At 32.9% G+C, this 26,326-nt stretch overlaps 1 protein-coding gene and 1 long non-coding RNA gene across 8 annotated transcripts in view; one reads left to right on the plus strand and one right to left on the minus strand.

The window, feature by feature from the left end:
- The first annotated feature begins 122 nt into the window (after nt 1-122).
- LOC143238974 (uncharacterized) lies at nt 123-18,228 on the plus strand. Of its 7 annotated transcripts, none has more exons than XM_076479662.1 (7): nt 129-401; nt 7,347-7,400; nt 8,522-8,597; nt 9,714-9,915; nt 12,481-12,515; nt 13,943-14,253; nt 16,171-18,228. In XM_076479662.1, the coding sequence occupies exons 2-5, from the start codon at nt 7,364-7,366 to the stop codon at nt 12,505-12,507; spliced, it is 342 nt and encodes a 113-aa protein (XP_076335777.1). In that variant the 5' UTR covers nt 129-401; nt 7,347-7,363; the 3' UTR covers nt 12,508-12,515; nt 13,943-14,253; nt 16,171-18,228. The 7 variants fall into 7 exon arrangements, with proteins under 7 accessions (XP_076335774.1, XP_076335775.1, XP_076335776.1 ...); XM_076479663.1 differs by having other exon boundaries at nt 13,943-14,204; XM_076479664.1 differs by lacking the exon at nt 9,714-9,915 and having other exon boundaries at nt 164-401.
- LOC143238976 (uncharacterized) overlaps nt 14,868-26,326 on the minus strand; it is a 29,606-nt gene continuing 18,147 nt past the window's right edge. Inside the window, exon 2 of the long non-coding RNA XR_013020874.1 lies at nt 14,868-16,185. This is a non-coding gene — a long non-coding RNA (uncharacterized LOC143238976). The remainder of the gene's footprint in view (nt 16,186-26,326) is intronic.

Genomic DNA, 26,326 nt, shown 5'->3' on the forward strand with positions numbered 1-26,326 from the left:
TTCTTACCAAAAGAGTGTACTTACTGAACATTGCTAGATATCAATGCACAATCGATGTTGAAAAGGTATTTTCCTACTGGCTAAGCGGAAAGTCTCGGGGCTTATAACTTTCAAAATCGAATTTTGATACTTGTAGTAGGCAGAACGTAGATAGCCTATTGTTTTGTTTTGTACTTACTAACTAACAAAACAATGAATAGTTATTTTTTTCATAATCTATAATTAATGCTTACTTATAATTAAAAAATATTTAAATATAACGTTTTACAAAATCTAACCACAATGTAGCGCAGAGGTCTTTTGTAGATCATAGTTCCGTGATTGATGCCGAAAGTTAAGGATTTTCAAAAGAAAATTTACAGTTTTCGGTCATCATAATTCAGATAACTTTAGCGAAAATGGTGAGTTTAAATGCTTTATTTTCTGGATGCCAAATATTCTTGGTCGTTCAGAATTTTTTTTTTCTTGTAAGAGACAAAAATTATAATATGCCGAGTGGTGTAACCAACTCAACAATTTAATTCAGGACAAGGTTATTCATACTCGTAGAAAGATAATTTATATTTTTGCTATACTCTGTTGGACCTAGTATGATGTATGCAGAAATAAACACAACGTAGCCCATTAAAGCATAAACATCATTTTTAAGATATGTGTGTAATCAAATGGACAGTTGATCCGAAGTAGAATCATATGGAGACCAACAAAACAACAACGAAGTTAGATGTTAGAATAGAACTTTTTAGAAGTTAGTTTTCTTAATACCATAATCTTCTGTGTTGTATGGTATTACTCTCACTCTTAGTACCATAGTGAAGCATGTAATACTAACAATAAAGCTGAGTTAGAAGCTACATTATTAACAAAGGTTTTATTGTTGCATTAGAACCACATTAAATCTTCTGGAATTAGACTGCAATCTGAAGCAGTAGACATAATACAAAACGTTTTGGAACAGTATGAGATCTATTGGTCAATCCTGGCTCTTACATCCTCTAATTTAAAATATAAATATTAATGAATAAATTTTTAAAAAATCTTAAAGCCAATCCATAATATTCATATGCTTATCAAGACTTCTGTTAAACCCATTTAAATTTTCTGCTCTATAACATCCAAAGACAACCCACTCCAAAGGCCAACTATCTTGTAAGAAAAATAAAGTTATCTTAGTTGAAGGTGACTTGTATTCTGCCAGTGTTTATACTCAAGTCCCTTAGTCCTACTATACTCACTGTTAAGTATGAACAAAGATGATACATCAACATTATCAATTCCCTTTACAATATCAGACACCTCATCATATTACATCCCTCTTCCAATTCTTCTTTTTCCAAGACAATGCAGTATGAGAGATTTCAGCCACTCCTCATATGACAACTCCTCCATCCTAGGCATCATTCTAGTAACCCAACTTTGAACCCCTCTAAACAATTCAAAGCATTTCCCAAGTTAAGGGTACCAAGACTGAACACGATACTCCAAATATGACATAACCAATGAACCATACAGTGAAATTATAACTGCTTTAGATTTGCATTAAAAATCTCTGTAGATATAACCTAAATTTTATTTGCCCTACCACCATCAATAACACAATGCTTGGATAGCTTCTGAGACTGATCAGCTATTACATCAAGATCCCTTTTTCTCTATTGTTTAGATTATTCCCATCCAAATTATTATTCATATAATGATAACCTAGTGGCATTATTTTGCATTTATTACAATTAAATCCCATCTGCCATTTATTTGCCCAATTCACTGAATGATATAAATCTTTCTGTAAATCAGTAGCATCCTCTTCATTGGTAGTAACACCCTATGTTATAATGTAATTGCACATTTAAGTAATTTATTGACCATTGATCAAAGATCCTGAGACTTGAACCCTGATGTACCTCATTTTTGATGTAAATCTAGTTTGGTTGAACTGCATTTGTGATAATCCTTTCTTCCAAATTTACTCTTACTCTCATCAACAAAAGTAATACTCTTTGGAAAAAAATGTCATAAGATTTGTAAGGCAAGGTTTTCCATCAGTGAAACCATGTTAGCTGTCCAATAAAATTTTAAACTTGGTTAAATACGTTTTTGAAGTTTTTTTGGTTTTTTTAAATCAGACTCTCCAAAATATGTTCCACAACTGATGTAAGACTAATGGGTCTTTAAGCACTGGGACAATTTTCATCACCGCTGTTGATAAGAGGAGTTACATCAGCTAATTTTCAATTTCTTTTGTTTCTCATTAATGTTATTTCCAATACTGTTTGTGAGCCAACATTGTTTTTACTTGCTGCTACCCTGTTCTTTCTGTAAGCAATATATTTACCTTGAATATTGAATTTTTTTTTCTTTAGAGATTTTCTACATTTGCTTTGTGTCTCAGCATAACACAGCTGCCCAATTCACAACAGATAATTCTTGTTGCTTTCCTTCAAAATTTGATTTTTAAAATTTGGAAGCAAAATATTCTGATTTCAATATGCAGGAAAAAAATCAAACTTAATACAGCAGTGATCACTTGTATCCATGTGTTTCCCAGTTTTCTACCTATATTTTTGAAGTTACAACAAATCTCAATTAGTAGTTTCTAGTAAATTTCTTGACCAACTGGTAAAAAAAGCCATTGTGAACAGTTTACAAAAACCTTTTTATTTTATAGGTTGATTCAAGCATTTCCTGTTGTGTATGCTTGAAATTAAAATCACTCATAATTGTGGCTTCACTAACAGCTGAAACCTAAATCTCATTATAACTGTTTGAGTTTTGTCAAAATCATTTGGTTGTTTGTAACAAATTCCCATTAAATGTCATTTTCCTTTATATCCACTTATTGAGACTTCACTGGATTCAAGCTCGTTACTGTTATCTTTGATGTCTTTAACTAAAACATGATGTAATTCACATTTTACATGTAAATCCACTTCTCTCTTTCATACTTTATTCATTGTAAAGCCTTTAACACTATAGTGTAGTGTGTAGTGTATGTAACACTCAGATCGCAATAAGCCACATTTCACTTTCCTGCTGTTGTTATGACTCTCAACGACGGCACCATTTTAAACATGTTCTGTCCTAAGGTTTGTTCATGATGTTAGACAGTGTTATTGGTGAAGGTGACACTGTCCACCTTGGTAAAGTTTTTAGTTTTTTAAAGGCCATTAATCTTTTTAATGTCATTTAAGTTTTTAATTTATACATTAAACCTTTTTTAATGTGGTTCTATTTCAAGAATCACAGTCTCTCTGGTTTGATTTGAAATTAGAAAATGGCCGTAACATTAACTAACTCAACACCAGATTGGAAAGTCTAACTTTAGCTGACTAACTCTCCTTTTTGAATTACCCGTTGGTAATTCTTTTTTTACGGATGTTTGGTGCAGATAGCCTAGCTGCTTTATGCCATAAAACACTAAATCAACCAACCAATCACTGAGCTATAAAAATTTCCAGTTCTTAACACATGAATTATATTAGTCAAATGCCTAGAAACCAATGAAAATATTGTAAAGAGGGTAAGGTTGTCGGTGTCTTGATCAGAAATTTCATTTCAGATTCATCTTAGTTAAGAGCCTTAAGTGTCGTGAAGAGTAATGATGGAATTGGTGTAATGTTCTTGTTGTAAAAGAATAATATTTAACTATTGACTTTGTATTGAGGTATCAAACACTGTCATGCATGTCAAGTTTCCACATTTCATCTAATTTAACACTATGAAAGTGGTTATTTCATATTAAGGCATGTGCCAAAATTTAAAATTTATTTATTTATCAACATGCATATGACACACATAATAATAATGGCCCTTTCACTGGTTTATAAAATTTATGAAAATATTTAAGTTTTTGATTGAAAGTTAAATGTGTGCTACATTAATCTGGTTTCCTACCAGTTGAAAGGGGAGTATGTTTTAACTTTTGTAATTTTGTATTCTTAATTTATGATTTTGTGGCAAAAATGATTGGTAACATGAGGTTTCTCGTGCATATGTTACTTGGTTTGTTGAACAAACCAGGTCTGGAAATCCATGGCATGTATTTAAAAAATATAATATTGTAACTTGCTCTAAATTTTATCTTGGCACAGACTGATGTTATTAATAATAAAATATTCCAGGTATTTCTAATGATAAGACTTTGCAAGTCTTGCATGTGTTATGAACCTGAGTTAATATAATGTTTTCTATTTATCATTGTTACAGTAAAAGTGTGGATATCTATTGATATATACATTTGCAGTCTAAATACTAGATTTAGGCTTAGATTTAAAATGAACATTAGCATTCTTATGTGTAGCCTAGTAATAAAAACATTACTGTTCCAGCAACACTCTTCTTTAAATGGATATATTGGTATTTAGAAATTCCATCACAAGTGTTAAAATCTGTTATTTAGGACAGTAAGATGTGCAGTTACTTATAACTATCAGAGTGGAACAAAACATTTAAAGATTTGTAACCAATAGTGGGGCACAGCACAGATAGCCCATAGTGCAGCTATATACTTAACTACAAAGAAATAAACCTTTTTATATATATATATATATCAAGAAGAAGGTAAACACTAAAGTATAGCAAGAATCATGGTATTACTGGAATAATTCCTGTATTTACTTGTTTTTTGTCTCCTGTGATACATGTGACCTTAAAGTTGGATATCTGAGCCATATAAAGCTTTGTTTGGTATCATTGTAACAATGAAAATGTAGTTTCTTGTTGATTGTTTTTCACAGAATTTTGCAATCCAAAAGCTGGATTTCGGCTGAGACAAAATGAATCAATACATTCCCATATGTGACCTTAATTTGATTTTTACATACACTACTCTCATTGGTCATTACTTACAGGAACAATTTCTGTATTTTAGATGCTTGTCCTTTTTTCTGCTCCCTCAGTGGGGCAGTGATACATCTACATGCCTTATAATGCTAGAAACCAGGTTTTGATATCCAGAGTGGGCAGAGCACAGATAGCCCATTATGTTGCTTTGTGCTTAAATTTAAACATATCTTTTCTTCTTAAGTTATTTTGACTTAAACTTTAAATTTGGTAAAATAATGTACAGCATTAGATTCTGATGGGGACAGTGGAGATGAGTTATTTGAAACCAAAAGCATGTAAACAAAATGCAGCAGTACTGGAATAAATTGTGTATGTTTTACCTGTAGTACATGTGACCTAATACTTCAGTATTAGGTTGTGCTTCTCAAGGATTAAAAACAAAGCTGTTGACTGGATAGCAGCACATATATCATAAAGTTGCATTTGATACAATATTTAAACATCTATTGCATATGATCATGAAACTTCATTCAGATTTAATGTGAAATAAACTTTTGTTTTTACAAGACAAATCATAGCTGGTTAATTTAGAAATGTGTAACTAGAGGTGTTACAAAACTACTTGGATATGTAGTTTCAAATACTTTACTAGGTTTATGTGATTGTCAGATTGATTCATGTGGTAAAATGACAAGTAAGTGATTTGATTTTTGTTTACAAAGCCTATTTCATACTGAAAGTTGTCCAGGATGGCTCAATATGCATATAAAAATATGTACAACCCCATAGCTTTGGGGGAAGAGGGCTAGGTGGCTATTAAAACTCCAGCTAATATATATATTTCAGAGAAATGTTCACTGAAAACTCACCCGTGTTTATCCTAGGTTTATTTTTCCAAGACTGTTCTCTTATAAGCTTTTGTGTGTACATGTAACTACATGGTACAATTTATAAATTGTAAATATAAAACTCACCCAAACGTAAGTTGTTTTTTTCTGAAAGCATACAAGAACTAAACTTTCCTTAATTGTTGTCTGCTGTCTGAGACACCTTTTGAGCACGTGATCAATGGGCTCTTGTTAGGTCTTTAATGATGTTTTTCATGTTAAAACATGCTAATGTTACTGATGGCCTCAGTTGCAAAGAAATGCATTACATTGTTTGTGATGCCAATTTTTAAGATTGTGTTGATTAAAATTGGTCGTGGAGGAAGCATCCGTTAAGTTTGTGATATCCCTTGTTTGTGGTTTCTATGTATTTGTAGGTGAGGAAGAAGTTTTCATAATTAACTATAGTTCAACTTAAATACAGTTATCAATAGATCTTTTTAAAATCCAGGTTTAGTCACAGGTGGTGTACCCAAGTCACTAACTAAAAGTGATCTGATTGTTTTATATGCTACTGAAAATGTTCAACATTTTAAATTAGAAGTCTCATTAGTTATTGTATTCACTATATTTTGTTTGATAAGAAACATTTCAGTGTTTGTTCCTTTCAATTTTTTCATGGATTATTTTGGAGTTAAGATAGTCCTGTACTTTGCTTGACTTGGATTTTACACCTGTATGCTGATTCCAGCTTCAGTAGTAGGAGTGTTGTGTTTTCTGTATGGGTGCTTCACCTTGATGGGTGATGCTCATAGGTATGAATAAGGGGGAGAAAAAGATAGAGAATCAATGTCTACTAGTGTTACTGTCATGAATGCCACCCAGTTGATGTATGTAGCATTTGTTAAAAAATATTGTACATTAATGCATGATCCACCCAAGATTATTACACATGTTACCCTTATCAATGATGGAGTTATTTCTCCCCACTGGGAGCGCAAACATGAATATTTTCCTCAGAGTGACTAAACGAACATTTTTACAGCTGACTCACCACATCTCACTCTTGACTAAAATTGTGCAACACATTTGAAAGTTAGGTCTACCTGTATTGTGGTGTAGTATCGTTCATATATCAGTTGGAACTGACGATCCACCTCTCTGATAGTTTCTCGTAAAGGCAGAGGAGCCTTAGAGTAACCCTATTAATAAAAGTGATGAAAAAACTGCCAAGATATTCACTGAAATTAATAAAGATGGCATTCTTAATTATAAAAACAATTTGAATATTATGCCATTAGGTATCACCCTAGGCCCGGCATGGCCCTACGCGTTAAGGCGTACGCTTCGTAATCTGTGGGTCGCGGGTTCGCTCCCGAGTCGTGCCAAACATGCTTGCCCTCCCAGCTGTGGGGGAGTTATAATGTGATGGTCAAAACCACTATTCATTGGTAAAAGAGTAGCCCAAGAGTTGGCGGTGGGTGGTGATGACTAGCTGCCTTCCCTCTATTCTTACACTGCTAAATTAGGGACGGCTAGCACAGATAGCCCTCGAGTAGCTTTGTGTGAAATTCCCAAACAAACAAACTTGTGACTTCTAACTTTAAAATAAATCGAAAAAGGAAACACTGTTTTGAACAAACTAAGCAGTCAATTATTAATTGTATATTTCAATCTATATTTTATTGTTAATTGTCAAAGTTAACACTATTTACAAATAAAGATTTTTTTTTTTAGATCCATTTCAACCAGGAATGAATAACGAGACATGTATTTCTTCTCCAAATAAAAGTAAGTTACTATACAAGTGATGTTATTCAAAGCTTATTTTCAACATGAGACAATATGTTTAGAAAGGCTGATGGCAAGATGTCGTGACGGAAAAATGTTACTGGTTATAGTAACCTATGTTTGTGTTGCACGCGTGTTGTTCTTTGTTCCCATTGAATGTCTTCAGTCCCTTATTAATGACGGTAAAAAATTTAGTAATGTGTGAAGACATGATCTTTTATAATATTCCAGTACATTGTGGACATTATATTCTATTATGAAGAATACATCTCTTACCACTTCACCATCCGTAGCAACTCAAGTAAAACATGATAGACCAAAACACATTATTCATTTCCAATAATTCACAGTATGAACTTTTCTGTTGTCTGAAGTAAGTGTTTGGGTCAGAATTGTTTTCCATAAATATTTTCATTCTCCTGGTACTGTTCTATTATTGAAATCATAACTATTTTTGAAAAAAGCGGTTAACTAAAGAAGAATCTTAGATCTATTTGTGTTTAAAAAAACGTTTATTCACTTTGAATTGTTACCGATTGTTTTACAAGATATTCTTTTTCGTTTTTAGTTCTTGTAGACACTAATTATAGATTTCTATGAGCAGTCTATCAGATAAACAGTATTCAGTTTACAAATTGTTAGCAAGTCAGTATCGACAATCATGCATCTTTGAAAGTCTGAGAAATCGTTACTGTTGTCTTTTGTCTTGTTATGAATATATCTGAAGTAAAGGTGTTTAGTCACATGTTACACAAAATTATCATGCTATTTTAATGTGAAAATACAGTCAGTATATTTGGTTATTATAAACTACAAAAACAAGAGAGAAAACAAATTTTAAAATGTGATAAATAAATATATTTACTGGTATTATCACTGGAGAAGTAAAGCTATACTTATACTTTGCACTTCGTTACCTGTACTGTTTTATCGATGTGTATGTGTATCTCTGTTTGAATACAGAGTGGAAATTTGATTCTAGTAACTCAGAACGCTGTCATTACATGGTTGTTTTAACCATAGGTATAATAAATGAAACACAATCTCGTTCAATATTATCATAGAACAAAAACAAACTGCTCTAAATTCATTTTCTTTCAACTTGTATTTTTCCATTTCAGTAACATCAATATTAGATCATCCCATTCCCCTCATGATTGGTGCAGCAGGAATAATACTTTTGATAACTTGTTTAAGGCAAGAAAAAATTTTATTTTCTTATGTTTAGTTTAATAGATCTTAATATAATTTCTAAGATAATACGATGTTTCTCCAATAATAAGACCTACCCATAAAATAAGACCTAGTGTGATTTTTGGGGATAGTTTTAATATAAGCCCTACCCTTGAAATAAGCCCTAGTTAAGAGTGGCAGGAAGAGGAAAGAAATAAAAAAAAATTAATTTATTAATTAGTTTAATAGTTAGTTAATTAGTTTGTTTAAGTATTAATCAGTTAGTTTAATAGTTTAATAATAGTTTATTTTAAATGGTAAGTTTAATAGTTTTACTTTGTAACTTCATTTTCTTAATATATCAAAATAAGACATCCCCTGAAAATAAGCCCTAGTGTCATATTTTGGAGTGAAAATTAATATAAGCCCTGTCTTATTTTCGGAGAAACACGGTAATAGTTGGACCATTTGTGTATATTCTTGATGATGAATTTCAAGTGGCTGAGAAATCCAAAATGTTCAGTAACTGGAATAATAAATAATTGTTACAAACAGTTGCAGTAAAAAAGAAATAATAAGGTAAATTAGTATCATCAGTTTATAATAAACTGTAATTTAAGTGTGGATCTTCATTTAAAACTTAAAATGTGGAACACTTTCTTCAACATTACAAGTTCTTGTAAGTATATTATTGTTCAACCAGTTTTATATGTAAATACAATAAGGTACTCTGTGTTAGTACAAATACTTGAAGTTGAAACGTGTAAAATATTGGCAACCTAAACTTTTACAATTAGAGTAATTGGAAAACACTTGAGATAAATACAAAAGGCATTTTCATTCAAACAAGTTCTTTAACTAATTAATGATTTCCAATTTATTTTAATATGATATTTAATTAAAAGTGGAATTTATTAGCAAGTACAATATTTATTAAATTATCCCTCTTAAGTTATAACATTTTATTTCTGTTTCCTTACTGCCATTCAACATGTTGAGGATGCCCCTGTGCCTCTCGTTACTAAATATTATTATTTCTAGAATATAATTAGATTCTGTTTTTAATTGAAATAACACTGATGTATAAATTACAGTCAAATTAAATCGCCTATGTTATTTATTGGTGGTTTTCTTCTGTAGTCTTATAATTTGGAAATGCTGCTGTAAATCAGAAAGACGGAAAGAAGATGAGGTGATTGTCGAGGATGAAAAAGATACAATAAAGCCACAAATACCACAAAACTCAATAGAAAAATCAAATAAACATGTAAAAAACAATAGAAAACCACAGCATAATATAATAAATATACCAAGAAAAGTGCGAAATATTCACCTTCCTCAAGTAAGTAATGCAATGATAGAAAATGTCATCATATTATTCTCTTTCATAGCAAGAGCCTTGAAGTAGCAAAGCAGTATGTCTGAGGACTTATAACGCTAGAACCCGAGTGTGGGTAAAGCACAGATAGATCACTGTGCTTAATTTCAAATAAACAAACATAAGAATAATGTAATATATCATCAGTCACGTATGTTAACTTACTTTCTATACATTTTTATGCTTGTGTTCTTCATGAAATTTAAACTCCGTTATAAATATAATGTGTTAAGGTTATAAACTTTACTCTCTAATCTTCCACCTTAAGATAAAAGTTTCAATTTGATGGCACGGTATCACTTTTTAGATGGAAATTGTAGTCGGTTTAAATGGATACTTGATAACTACCTTCTCGAGACGTTGTGTGTATATATACATATATATAATACAGGTTTCTTCTTTATCACTGCAGCCATTTCCAAACATGCATGAAATTTTTATACTCACTTGACCCTGTTTATGTGTCATGTGTTTCCACAGTAAGTGCACAATTTACACAGCTACGGATGAATCTTAACCAAGTTTGGTGAACAGATTCCCTTTATAACAACAATCACTTTGTGTCATGTCTCTTAACAACAAATGTTATAACCTGATGTTGTTGTTAGTCTACAATCTGAAAGTACATAATGAAATGTACAGACAACAAAAGTGGAAAAATTACACATTGTGTACTGTTTTAACATTTGGAAAGATATTTTAAGATGTTTCTAATCCGGCCATTTTAAAACACTTCCAATTGTATTGAAGCTGTTTTAAATGACAGCATTAACAAGGAGAGTTTTCTAAGTATTTATTTCATGGTTTTTACTGATCTGTTCACATATAAGGGAAAAGATTCTTCATGTCCAAAGATAACTTTTATTAATCATAAATTTAGGTAACTTTCGTCCAGAGGACTAGTACTCCAGCTAGTATACAATAATATTTTTTCATTACCATTCACGCCGTCTCCAAATATTTAATAAATGTTTATTCTGTAGGGTTGTATCGCTTGTCTGTCTTTATGAGTCATTTACTTCTGAAGTGGGGTCGTGCTTATCCTATTTACTAGTACAGAGACTTAGCAAAAGTATGATTTGAGGACTTAAACCCTTCATATGTTATAATTACAACGATAATTGACATATATAGGTAATCTAAGTAGTTTAGGATACCACACTGCCCCTCTTGTCTCAGATAAAACCATAGTACTTTATTGTTGTTCTTGTTCTTTTTTCATTGCGTGTAAATTTGAATTTTATTATGAACCCGAGCAACTAGTTTTAGTTCATAAAGCAAGTAATAGGAGTTGACTAGTAATTCACAACTTACCCAATGATAGTAAGTTCTTTATTTATATTTGCTGTTTAAAAAATCCGACATTCGCCAATTGTTTTTGCTAGGATAATTGCAGAACTTTAATGTATCTTATCTGATATCCAACACCCCTTTCGTCATGCCAAATTTCGAAACAGAAGAAATTCATTAACGAATTTACATTTGTGTTAGCTAGAAAGTATTGGATTCTTTTACGGTTCACAGAAAGTTTAAAAATGTTTTATAAAGCATCATTATTATCGTGTTCTTCCTTTTGCGTCTTAATTCAAATCTATAATCTCGATGTTGATAAATATCGCAGCGCCATCTCGAAGCTAAACGTCTTCCAGACAAACCTTGAATGTCAGAATATTGAAATGAAAAAGCAGTCATAGATTAAGGATCTCTGGTGGAACGCAGTAGTAAGACTGAGTGCTTGTTACTCTAAGGCTGCTTTTAATACCTGTGGCGAGTACACACAGATAACCCATTTTGTAGCTTTCTGATAAAAATCAAACAAATAAACATAGAGGAAACTTATTTTCCCACAATTTTCTCGATATTTACAGTAAGCAAACTTAAATATGCATCATACAATTTAACATCCTCAAACGTAAAGCTGTAAATACTGAAACCATTTTTGATTTCAATTTCTTCTGTTATTTATTGCTTTTGAAATTCTCATATTTTTAATATCACTCATAAATAATTATTTACATTTTGTTCTCATTAGTACGAAAGGAATGTGATATTTTCCACAGACTATCCCCAAAATCATTAAAGCTGTAAATATTTTGATATATATAAGATAAACATTCCCCCCATTTTACATATTAAAAATCAATCATGGAGCCAATTACTTTGTTTAAAATTTGGATATTTAAATAGAAATGTTGATTGAAGACGTGTTATTTTAACTGATATTCATTAAATTGATATAAACCAGTTATCAGTTGTTGCTTTGTATTAATTTTCTATATAATAGTATTTAACGTCAATATGATTCTTGTTGTTTTGAGGAAGAAACAAAGAAAAAAAAAAGAAATTTACCAAATATAAAGCATACAGACCGCCGTATTATAAAGAATTGAAATATAAATTTAAACAGCTATCAAACACAGATTTCGACAGTTCTTAAGACCAATTAGTTCTTTTCCATCCTCGACGATTTTTCTCTACCAATTAGAGAAACTGGAACTCGATTTATGTTTCCTTGTCCCGTATTTTTAGAAATTTCCCATGGATGAAGAAAGTTAAAATAAAAGGTATGTTAACAGAAAATAGAAAACAACATAGTATATAAATTTGGCTGGTTTTATCCCGTTAAAAATTCCATGTTTGTTTCAAAGAAAGTGATTATTTTTTTACATAAATTATAACGATATTGTATTTTTTTAATAAACAAAAACAAACAGCATTAATATATACTTCCATTTGTTTTATAAATAGAGATGGTTGTTCCTATATACATAAAGTGTTATTACAGGTTCAGATAGTCCTGGTGGACTGACGCAGATTGTCTATTATGTGTGTGCTTAGTTTTAAACAGAAAATATGCAAATAGTTCTATATACGAGGGCTGTTAAAAAAATACGCGGACAGACGTCATAAAACAAAATGTGCTGTATTTAGAAGTTACAGGTCTGGGATCCCTTCAAAGTACTCTCCTCCCCAACGCACACACTTATCCCAACGGTGTTTCCACTTGTTGAAACAGTCCTAGTACGCTTCTTTTGTAATGTCCTCCAGCTCCTTCGTCGCATTTGCCTTAATCTTGGGAATCGTCTCAAATCTTCTTCCTTTCAAGGGTCTTTTGAGTTTGAGGAACAAGAAAAAATCCCAAGGAGCAAGGTCAGGTGAGTAGGGGGAGTGGGGAAGAACAGTGATCGAGTGTTTGGCCAAAAACTCACGAGTTCTGAGGGCTGAATTTCGCAGCAACGCGGTGCATCTTCAATTTTTCGGTCAAAACCTCGTTACAAGATCCGACTGATATCCCACACTCTTCAGCAAGCTCCCTGACAGTCAGACGTCGATTTGCCCGCACCAGGGTGTTGATTTTATCGACGTGTGGGTCGTCAGTTGACGTGGAAGGACGTCCAGGACGCTCATCATCTTCAATGGACTGTCGACCATCCTTAAAACGTTCATGCCACTTGAAACATGCCGTACGATTCATAGCAACATCACCGTAAGCCGTGTTAAGAATAGCAAAAGTTTCAGTCGCAGATTTTCCAAGTTTAACACAAAATTTCACAGCAAGTCGTTGCTCCTTCAGGTCATTCATTCTGAAATCCGCCAAACGAAAAAATCGCACTTCACTTAAAACCGCGTAGCTAATACACAAATGAAGATATCTGCAATCTGGAAATGGCGTCGTTATCAGCTGATCTGTGCGAACCTAGCGACACCAAGCGGATTCCCCTGTAACCAACTGGAGCCGCGCAATTCAAACAGTCCGCGTATTTTTTGAACAGCCCTCGTATGATTTATATATACAGATTTGCATCTATAACATTTCATACGTATTGCACTTGTTATTAACTTATTGCTTTACATTTCTACAATTAATATATTATATAACATGTATTTGTAATAAACAAAAACAAACACGTACAAAATTTAAAAAAATACTGCACCAATCAAATGATCCACAAGGAACAGACTGTAATGTTGGATATAAAATGTATTGTAGGTTTTGAAAGTGACTGCTGAAGTTGGATACACATTGCAGTGGAGATACACTGTATATTAGTCTTCCGTTCGACAATCTCTCATGAAGAAATTCATAAATAACAAAATGAAATACTAATTAGGAGAGCAAGACGTGGGTACTCAAGCCCAGAGCATCCTACATCTATATCACCCTTCACTACCTGCAGACACTTACGGAAAGATGATAGTTCTCCAAAGCAAAGAAGAAGTAAATGAAAATAACAAGATATTACCACTTGAAAGTAAGATAAACGTACTTCCTGAAGTAGGCATTATACCTCCCTCATGGTGGTAAGGCACTAATTAGTAGCCCAGTAGACAAATTATACTAGTATAAAAGGATCCAATTAGTTATCTAAACTAACTAGTATAACTCCCAACTACAAATCGTTAAGTCCACTATAAAATCTAATTTTCAGCCATTATAGAAAATAAGAAGTTAATTTGCATATACCTTGGGCGAAGTTGTTTAAATGACTTTATTAATAACTAAAAGTACTTATCACAATCAGTAAAATTTTTACTTATTTATATATATTTTAATACATTTTATTTAATATTATATTTAATGAAGACTTGTTAAGATGCTCAAACATTTGTCAGAATCTGTTAATCATGAAGTTTAATGTATCATGAAGTAGTAGGTTAGACATATTATTTATTATCTGACATTTGTATTATTGAAGTTCAGTTTTGTACTCAGTTACGTTTACTGAAAAATAGTTTAGTGAAAATGTAGATAAAAATAATATGGAGTTGACCTTGAGAACAAAAACTTTTGAGTGTAATTGTGAAGTGGAAATTTATAGTAAGTGTAGTGTCAGATTACTCAGCATTCGATTAAGTTTTACGTTGCTACGAAATAGTATGACATAATTCTACAAACAAAATAAAATCGTAACCTATATCTCCAGTATGTAACTTTATTAAAGCAATATTTCGCTATTATAAGAGCTATGGATATCCTACAAGTTCACTGACCTAGTTAAATCTAAATTGGAACAGTGTCATTCGTAAATCGAACATTATACGAGAAAACGTTATACATCAAAAAGCAACAACATAGACACTGAATTTAAAACCACACAATGAAAGATTATTTTCTAATTGCTAACTGGAAATAAAAATATCAGGTAGACAACAACATTAGATTGAATAAAAAAATGAGGATCACAATTTTATAATTCAAGTTAATTGTAATGTACTTTGGCAACTAGATCATGTTACCTTTTGTTTTATTGAATAATCACACCTCTAATTTTAAAGCATGCATAATTATATAAGAAAACATATTAACACACTTAATGAGAGTGAAGTACAGTCTTTGTAATTTGTTTCGTAATTAATACTTTATATCAACTACTGTACCACTAAAGAGTAAAATCCATATCTACAGATTTATAAGGAATTAAAACTATCATCCAGATTTTCTGTTAATTGAAAGTAAATAATTAATTTTTAATTACTTTCTCAGATTATTTTAATTGTTCTTTATTATTGAATGATTTATAACATTGTTTTACTATTTTATGATTTTCATTTATTCACAAAACTGTTTTCACCAGTTGTTCTTGATTTTTAATAAACTTCCTAGATTACAAAACTTATTTCTTAATTATCAACTAGACTATTTTACTTTTTCCTGATCTTTTCTGTATTCTTAGTGTTTGCATGATGTTTAACAATATTACTTTGTTGAGTACGACTCACATGACACTGTGTGATAGTGAACTTATCTCAAAATGTTCATTCAGAGATTCTGACAATTGGTACTGATACTTCCTATCTGCATGATTTGTGTTGTACAATTTATAGGAACTCTCAAGTTAATCATAAGTTGTACAAATATTTACTAAAATAGTATTTTGAAATTTATAACCTTTATCCTGGCGAATGTACAGAAGTATAATATTTAATGTCTGAAATGTTCTGTATCAACATTCTTCATTTTCATCATTTATTGAGTTACATAACATTAATTCATAAACAAACACTTGTATATTTATGAGTAAAAACTACAACAGCCTTGTCAAATTTCTTATAAATTATTCGTTTATCTATATTCTTCACTATATTGTGCTTGTTAAGAAAGAAAATATTTTACTGAAAAGCCTAAAAATTAAAATGTTTTGACCAAAGTGATAACTATAAATTCTGAGCTTGATCCATGTCTTGCTCCATCTGATGGTCTATATTTTCCATTGATAGCACAAGATGGATGACCTGAAGATATAAAGATTCATAAAATATAAATTGTCAGACGTTCTGCCACAAATATGGACATCAATTGCTGAGTTATATGAATAAAATCATAGTTAACGAACAACTTGGTTTATTATTAGTTCTATTATCATGCATATCAGATCATCAACTATCACAATGTTCACGTTCATTAGTATACGAGGTCTGTTCAAAAAATACGCGGACAGACGTCATAAAACAAAATGTGCCGTATTTAGAAGTTACAGGTCTGGGGCCCCTTCAAAGTACTCTCCTCCCCAACGCACACACTTATCCCAACGGTGTTTCCACTTGTTGAAACAGTCCTAGTACGCTTCTTTTGTAATGTCCTCCAGCTCCTTCGTCGCATTTGCCTTAATCTCGGGAATCGTCTCAAATCTTCTTCCTTTCAAGGGTCTTTTGAGTTTGAGGAACAAGAAAAAATCCCAAGGAGCAAGGTCAGGTGAGTAGGGGGAGTGGGGAAGAACAGTGATCGAGTGTTTGGCCAAAAACTCACGAGTTCTGAGGGCTGAATTTCGCAGCAACGCGGTGCATCTTCAATTTTTCGGTCAAAATCTCGTAACAAGATCCAACTGATATCCCACACTCTTCAGCAAGCTCCCTGACAGTCAGACGTCGATTTGCCCGCACCAGGGTGTTGATTTTATCGACGTGTGGGTCGTCAGTTGACGTGGAAGGACGTCCAGGACGCTCATCATCTTCAATGGACTGTAGACCATCCTTAAAACGTTCATGCCACTTGAAACATGCCGTACGATTCATAGCAACATCACCGTAAGCCGTGTTAAGAATAGCAAAAGTTTCAGTCGCAGATTTTCCAAGTTTAACACAAAATTTCACAGCAAGTCGTTGCTCCTTCAGGTCATTCATTCTGAAATCCGCCAAACGAAAAAATCGCAATTCACTTAAAACCGCGTAGCTAATACACAAATGAAGATATCTGCAATCCGGAAATGGCGTCGTAATCAGCTGATCTGTGCGAACCTAGCGATACCAAGCGGATTCCCCTGGAACCAACTGGAGCCGCGCAATTCAAACAGTCCGCGTATTTTTGAACAGACCTCGTATCAGTAAGATATCTTTACATTTACAAATTTTTAGCCATATCTTTAGATTCCTAAGGCTAATTTGTCAGAGAGTATCTTGTTTACTTTTAACTTTGTTAACTACCAAGCTGTGTAAGAGAAAAATCAGAGATTCCATAGCTCTAACCAATGAATACAAATAAATATCACAAACATACAGTAAGATTGATAAAATATTGTTTATCGAATTTTTAGCGGCAGTTAAACTATATTTCAAATGTTTTACAAACGATAATTAATGACAGAATTAATTTTCTTTTTTCTTTGTATGAACATCCAGCTTGGTTGTTACATTTTCGAATCATATTAACAGAATGAACTAGGTTACAAATTTTCATCAGTACAAGTGACCCTTACTGAAAATGTAATTTAATATCATACTATCACCATACATAATTCTAATTCAGAATTTGCACTACAGCAGTTGTTTCACTGGTCTGAATATTTATATGCGATTCCATTAATGTCCAAGAAAAGTCAGTTTTATCAAACCAATATAATGAATAATGATTCTAGAAGCATAACGTATTTGTCGGTTAGTTAATAACCTCTACGATTTAAAGATGTTCAAAATGTTTGTCTGTGTTGGAAACCACTACGGTAATCAAAACAACAGCAAAGGTTTAATATGAAAAGTAAGAGACATCCTACTTATTATTCTTTGTATGATTATTATTAACCTACAACTGACAAGAGTTCTTTGTTTTGTGACTGGATTCCCCCACCCCACTTTAACAAAAATCTAGCTGCAGGTCCCCACTGTACTAGTAAATTAACAAATACCATTAAAGTATACACATTTTGGTTAGTTGTTAATTATGTGATTATTTGAAATATTTGATGGAAGGAATTCGAGCTGTGTTTTCAAATCACCAGACATAATATCTGAATAATGTTAATCACCTCTGTTTGAATGCAAATAAAAATATATTCCATTTTCTGTGAGTCCGTCAGATGTTTCTAAGTGAAAGTTAATACAACTTTATATCATTTACTATAAACTGAATCACAAATAGAGAAAGAAATATTACTATTCACACTTAAAATATAATTTCTTTTACACCTTGTACTGCATATTACTGCATTTTGTGTCATACTACACATGTGGCTTCATCAGTGCAACACACTGTGACATGAACAGAGAAAACGATGTTGTTTTTTTTACATTTAAGAGCGCTTTGGAATAGTTCTACGGACGTAACTTGCTTTGATCAGAAGTTTGTTATTACTACGGTACTGCAATATTGTTTTCGTAATTGCATTTATGCACTGTGAAATAAATAATTAAACAGGCGGGTGAAGAAAGTTAACTATAGGTAAATGCATCATTAAGATTAAATCTGTTAAAGAAGACAGAAAACAAATATTCAATGGATCAATATTTGATTGAATTTATTTGAATACAAGAATGTATATGATAATAATAATAAAGTACTATGTACTGGAAAATATATACTGAACTTGTATCGACCAGACACTGGAATGTGTGTGATACAGATTTCACCTGTTAACTTTGTGAGGTTCATGTGTATCTCTTAATTATCAATCATTTTCATCTACCACATAAGAAATGGCTTGAGAAAATATATAAATAGATTATAACTTACATGAATGAAATAATTATATTATTGTATGCTTAAACAATGTAACATGTAACGTAGATATTAATTTACAACATTTGTAATAGAAGATATGATCTACATGTATACTACCTTTAATAAACCAATAATAGCAAAAATAAAAGTTCTTTGACTAAATATTCAAATATAAATTTTAAGAAAAATACATTTCTTCATTACCATACATTCTTTACATTTTCTGGGAGCCAATGAAAACTAAATCTTAACATCATATTAAAGACATTTCAATTTCATTTACATTTGTAATCATATCTTAAATTACCTTTATATATATTACCATTTTAAGATATTAGAATGATACTGAATAGACATCAACCACTGCTTATAAACAGATGTGCAAAGAATATTAGACAAATATTCATACAGAATAAGAAATGTACAGTCACGACAGAAAGTGTTCGTACCCCTGCGTCGTGAGTAGGTTTTTCCTCATAACTTAAAAAAGTATCACGATTAGGATAATGAAAGTATGGTATATTATAAATATTATACCAACACACGTCTACATAACTTTATCTTACTGTTTGTTAGTAAAAGAGTAGCCCAAGAGTTGGCGGTGGATGGTGATTACTAGCTGCCGTCTATCTAGTCTTACACTGATAAATTAGGGACAGCTAGCGCAGATAGCTCTCGTGTAGCTTTGAAACAAAATTCAAAAACAAAACCAAAACCAATTTTTCCAACCTTTCCTCTTCAGTTTCGTTGCCTCAGTGTGGGTGGCAGCTGAATGCCAAAATATGTACTTGTAAGGAAATATATTTAAGATATTAACATATGAAGTGAGAGTTATCTGCATAATTAACTAAACTAACACATATTAGCTATTTATCTAACGTTTTAAAAACATAAACCAGATAGACATCTACTGGACATTTATTACCGTGAAGTATTAAAACTGTATATACAAACTAATTTTGACAACAGGTTAGTCTGTAAATTAAGGTGAGAATGTGTTAATTTCTTTCTTTTTCCTCCTTTTATTCACTCTGATACATCGGTTTAAAAAACAATACAGTACTCCAGTTAAATTGTGAAAAGTTAACTCGGAGGTTCAGAGTATATTATATTGTTACAATTGACACTTGTGAATGAACATTAAATAGAATTACTGTAGAAGTCCATTGAAAACAAAGGATATTTAAGCGCATTTTACTTTTTTTAATCTAAGCACAGAATCGCATGTGGATCTTTAGCTTTTGAATTTCTTGGTTAATTAATTGCTTATAACATACAGTTGAAACTCCAAGCCCTGAAAAAAAGAGTAAGCCGTGAAACTAAGGACTAATAAACAGTCAGGAAACTAATCACTCCATATACACCATGGGGGCCTAGTTGGTGAGAAGAATGATAGAAATTCTTAATTTATATTTTATTACAAACTTGGTATTTTCAATCATTACGTATTTAACCTTTTTGTCCTCTATTTTAGAACAGGTAATATTGACGATTTTTCTGTTTTCTTTGCAACTAATTTAACGTCATTTGTTCATACTGAGAAGCGATGAAATACGTTTTTAAGGGGACACTATTCAGTGATAACATTTTATCACTACACAAGTGAGTTTTATAACTGTATTGGTTTTGCTAAAACAAGTCCTCTAAGACCTCTTGTTCAAGATTCTGACCTAGTTCGTATGGTAGAACATTGTTTATTAGATTTACTCGAGGGATATATGAGCTATCTATCCCTAATTTTGGAATTGTAAGCTCTTGTGCTGTCTTTACCATAGCAAAGTGGAACTGACCGTTACACTATAACGCCCTCGACAGCAGAAAGGGCGAGCATTATAGTGGCAGGATTCTAATTTGCGACCCACAAGTTGCGATTGGAGTGCTCTTACTACCAGGTCATGACATGATTCGTACGTACAGTCCATTAGGGACGGCTAGTGCAAATGACCCTTATCTAACTTTGCGCAAAATTCAAAACAAACAGTCCATTAAAGTGTCTTCTGAAAGGCCCGATAAGGTAGACTAAAATTCGTCACAGAGCTACGGTGTAAAAGAAATGTGAGTGGTCAACACTGTGAGATTGGTTGCCGTGGTATGTGTTATGTATCATTCTCAATATGGACTATTATTAAAGCTACTCGAGAGCTATTTACGCTAGCCGTTTCAAATTTAGCAGTGTAAGACTAGAGGGAAGTCTGGAAAACTAGTCATCAGCACCCACCGCCAGTTCTTGGGCTACTCTTTTACCAACGGATAGTGGGATTGACCGTGACATTGTAATGCCTAAGCCTGAACTTAGATCGAAAAATGAAACTAGATATTTCAACCATACTCCTCTCACGGTAAGATAAAGAACAACAAGTGTTTTTCTTACTGAACCCTCTCTTTACTGAAGTCCAAGAGTGATTAGAATAATAAAGGAACAGGTGGTTACTTGTACTAGAACAACAAAGCAACAAGTGACTTTTGACACTTGTTTCCTTACTTTACAACCAAAATCATGAAAACTAAAAGTACGATGACAACTAATTAATTACTGTGAAGTACAACTTTATTTTTTAATATTTTAATTTTTGTCCATAATAGGTTGTTTTTTCTTCTTTTTACATGAGTAGTGATTGATGAATTAATACAGAGAAATGTATATAAAAATGTGAGTATCTTTATTGAAAATATACATTTCGCATTGTTAAAAATCATCTCCACTCATAACGCTTTGTAACACAAATTTTATCCCTGGATGGTATGTGTTATTACTTAATTGCTTATGTTGTAAAAGTACAGAAAATGGCCATTATTCCCTTCAAACTTTACTTTTGTGACCAGGATAATGAAATTTAGAAATTTTCTAACCTATGTAATAACGGGCAAATTTGCTCATTTTCATTTACATAAGGTGTAAATAGAACAATAAATGAATGAAGATTTACATGTATTAAAACTAAATTTATGCAAAAATGTTTAGAAGTGAGTAGTTTTTTCGAGATTTGCGACTGTAATGCAAATCACTTTCACGTATCAGCTCTAAATATACTTGTTTTCGTTACTTTCACGTATCAGCTCTAAATATACTTGTTTTCGTTACACGCTTCGAAGTAGCGGCGTTCAAAGTCCAGTACATCTTGGTGGAAGCGTTTGCCCTGCTCCTCTGAGTATGCTAAACGCAAACTAACGTGGCAGGGGTTTAGTTTAGAGAGAGAGAAATCGTAAGAATTCTCTCTCCAACTGGGGTGTTCAGGAACGTTGTGGTTCCTCTTCGTCCCCTATCGTGAAAGGTTATTAGGTTTAGTTTTTTATTTTTGTTTTTTAAATATTTATTTATTAAATGATTTTTGACTCTTTTTTGGGTGAAGGAGGTCACTCTTAATGTTATCCAAGACCGAGGCAAAGGCGGCACCGGAGAGAACGGCCTGGTCCCGTCCCGAAAGGCAGAAATCAAAGTAAATATGAACACGAACTCAAACGACCCGAATCAGGGTCTGGCAATAAAATTGCCTGGGCTGGGATCTAAAAATCCAATGCCTAAGTTTTTGCTGTGGGATGAAAAGGGAGTGCCCCGAGAAAACCCACTTTCACAGGACAGGCGCCGAAAGTTTTGCCTGTCCTGTGCCCGATATCTGAAAAAGAGAATACATATTATTAACGTGAGTTTAGTTCTTTAGATATTTTGTTGTGTAATTTGTGATTCTTGAAATATGTTGTAAGGTGAAATGTATTTTGTTGGTGCACTAGTTAATTTGTATAGTGATGCCGTTAGTTTATTTCTGTTTTCTGCTTTTAAATAGTATTTGTGTGATATTTCCGTTCGTCTATCTCTTATTGTTGGTAAATTGCTAATTTGATGTATATAATTTACTGGCGTGAATGATGGTAGACTGAATGCAGATCTTAGTATTCTGTTCTGTTGAACTTGGATTTTCTGGAGTGTGTTATTTGACATATTGTGTGTAACTTGACATCCATACTCTATTAGTGGACAGATGTAAGCCTTGTATATTTGGATAATGGTGTTTGGTGAACATTTCGATTGTCTACTGGTTAGAGTCATTAGGTGTGAAATCCGTTTTCTAATTGATGAATGTATATTGTTAACATGTTTTTTCCATGTTAGTTTTGTGTCGAAAGTGATGCCAAGAAATGTGATGTTTTTGCTCATGTTAATGGTCGTATTTCCGAGTGATAATTTTACTTTTTCTACATTTTTCTTTTGTTTTTTAATTTCCTGTAGAAGGTGATTGCTTGTGTTTTGGTTGGATTTAAAACTACTCTCCACTTATTACTCCATGTTGAGACGTTGTTCAGTGATTCTTGTACGCGAGACATGGCCATCACTGGGTTTCTGGAGGTGCTCCAGATAGCGATGTCGTCTGCGTATTGTGAATTATGCGTGTATGTTAGATTTGGGAAAGGTATGTCACTGACGAAAATAATATATAGAAGTGGAGAGAGGACTGATCCTTGGGGCACTCCTGCGGTTATATTAAATGATTTAGATATAGTTTTATTGACTTTTACTTGTGGTGTTCTATCTGTTAAGAAATTTGATATCCATTTAACTATAGTGGGATTTATTTTTAGGTGAATTAGTTTGCATTTGATGGCATTGTGCCATACGCTGTCGAATGCTTTTTTAACATCTAGGAATACCCCAATGGTTACTTGGTTGTTGTTAAAAGCTTTATAGACTGATTCGGTGAGTCGTGTGAGGTGATCTGTTGTTTGCCTGTTTTTCCTGGAGGCATTTTGGGATTCTGGAAGGATGTTATTTGATTCACAAAAATGGAGAAGACGGTTGGAGATAACTCTCTCCTTCAGTTTGCCGAGGCAGCTTAACAGACTGATGGGACGGAAATTATCTGGATTGGTTCTGTTGGTTTGTTTCTTTGGGATCGTGATTATGATGGATTTTTTCCGAGTGTCAGGGTGATATCCAGTTGCTAGTGAAATGTTCATGATGTTTGTGAGGTGTTGTAATAGGAGAGTAGAGCTTTTTTTCAGAATAATGTTTGGTATTTGGTCATGTCCGGGGGAAGTATTTTTCAAGTTTTTGATATTAATTTTTAGTTCAGTTATGATTATTTTTCTATTAATTGAACTTGAGTATGCTTCTAGTGTCTCGCCAGGGAACCGTGGTAAGAATGAAGCTTGGTTTATATTTATGAAGTTGTTGACATGATGATGGTGTTGTGTGTCAAAGTCGACTGAATTTAGGTCGCTAAATGAGGATTCGTAGTAGTCAGCTAATAGGTCAGCTTTCTCTACGTCCGTCCTTGCGATTTTATTGTTGTGTGTGATATGTTGTAGCATGTGATTTGTGTTTTTGTCTGAAGAAATACTCTTGAATTTTTTCCAAAATTCTTTTGAATTTTTCTTGATTTTTTCTAAGTTTTTTACAGAAGTTTTGCCAATTATTTTCTTTTGCTGTTTTAATTTCTTGTTTAATTTTTGCATTTGTTCTGTTGATTTGTGTTTTGATAGATGGATCACGTGTAATATAGTGTGTTCGTCTTAATTGTCTGCGTTTGATTATTAGTGCGTGAATTTCTGGTGTTAGAGTCCATTGATTATGTGATTGCTTTCTTCTTGTTTTAGGGATTGTGTTTTTTATGGCTTTCTGTATGGCTTCTGTAACTTGATTTACATAATTGTCTCGTTCTGTTTTGTTGTTAGCATGTTCAATTGGGTAGGGTAGGTATGAGTCTAGTGTAGCATTGAAAGTGAGCCAGTCTGTTTTGGTATAGGTGTATGCAGAGGGAGTCACGTACGCCACGGCAGGGTGACACGGGTGAATCATACATGAAATGGGGAAGTGGTCACTCGTGGTTTCATCATGTACTTTAAAGTTAGAGATTCTGTTTACTGTGTCCTTGGGTGCTATGATGAAATCAAGTACATTGTATGAGCCGTTGGCGGCTCTGAGTATGCTACCATGTTCTCCTTGAATTTATCAAGATGATCGTCAAGGATATGGATATGGACATCCTGCAGTACATTTTACCATAGTTCTTCACCAGAGCCTAAACCAGTTCCACCGAATATTTGGCCTTGTGATTGCCTAAGAAGCCTCAAACCACTGCGACAAAGCTGCCCCAAGCTTGTTTTACCTTCATACTAAGCTTCTTGGGGAATTCCGTGCGCTGCAGGATCTTCTGTATTTGTGTTCCAACGAAATCATTAGCTTTAACCTTTGCTTCAGGCAGTTTAGGGAAGAAGTCTCGAAGATAATTGAAGGCTGCTGACTCCTTATCAAGAGTTGTGACATATTGTTTCATTAGACCAAATTTTATGTGTAATGGTGTGAACAACACCTTCTAGAGGCCCACTAGTGTCTCACACTTGACCTTGTGCCTCTCCACAGAGAATTCTGTCCGTTGTGGCCAGTGCTTTCTGTTGTTGTGCGCTGCGGTGTTCCTGCTGTCCCAAAGACAAAGATAACATCAGATAAAATGATATACGTCTGTGTGCGTTCACTTAGGCAGCTAGAAGTAAATTGAAATGGTGAGTGGTGAGCCACTGTATGTATATTACTATGGAAAGTTCTAGAAAATTCTCTACCAGCGACTCAGCAGTGAATCTACCTGAAATGTTCTAAAATGGGTAAATTTGAAAATTTCATTACTCACGTCACAAAAGCAAAGTTTGAAGAGAAAAATGTCTTTTTCATTTACTTTAGGCAAAAGCAATTGGGAAATAACACTTTCTACCCAGGAACAAGAAAAAGTAAAACTTTTGTTTCATTGTGGAATCATTAATCGATCTTACGAGCGCTAATTTATGAAGCGTCACCTATAATCACTCGGCTATGTTGCAGAGCTTCTATTATTACAAATTCATTTTTCACGCAATATCCCATTTAAGTAGAACCGATTCTCATAAGTTTATCATTCAATAATTACTGTGGTTTTTCGAAATTTAAAATTTTCCCACATTGTCATGATAAATGAGATATCAAATATAACAACTGCAGGAAGCTCATGAAGCTCAGTGAACACGAAAATCTAAATAATAACTGTTATAACTGACTTATTTGTTTGTTGTTACCCACAAAGCTATTTGTGTATCAGAACAAAATTTTAAACTTCATAATACCTCAGACTTTCTGCTGAGCCACCAGGGGCTGATTCACTTCTAAGTATTGAAACAAGTAATGTTCCTAAATGCGTTCTAACAAGTAATTTATAACATTAAATGAGCGACTAAGACTAAACTATTATCACCACAGATAACCTTAGCGTAACTACAAAAGAGTGATCCCCACGTAGAAAGTAATTGGATCCTCTATTTTTATTTTCACATAATTATAGCTATGATTCTAGCTGATTGATATCGCTAACCTAATGAAGTAGTGCGAACACCCTTTAGTTCAATGAAATTAAACTGTATCGTCAAACTTTCTGGAAAATTCTTAAGAAAAAAAACAACAGCAAACATTATATATTTTTCTAA

This window comes from Tachypleus tridentatus, chromosome 13, assembly GCF_004210375.1.
Source record: "Tachypleus tridentatus isolate NWPU-2018 chromosome 13, ASM421037v1, whole genome shotgun sequence".
Lineage (NCBI taxonomy): Eukaryota > Metazoa > Arthropoda > Merostomata > Xiphosura > Limulidae > Tachypleus > Tachypleus tridentatus.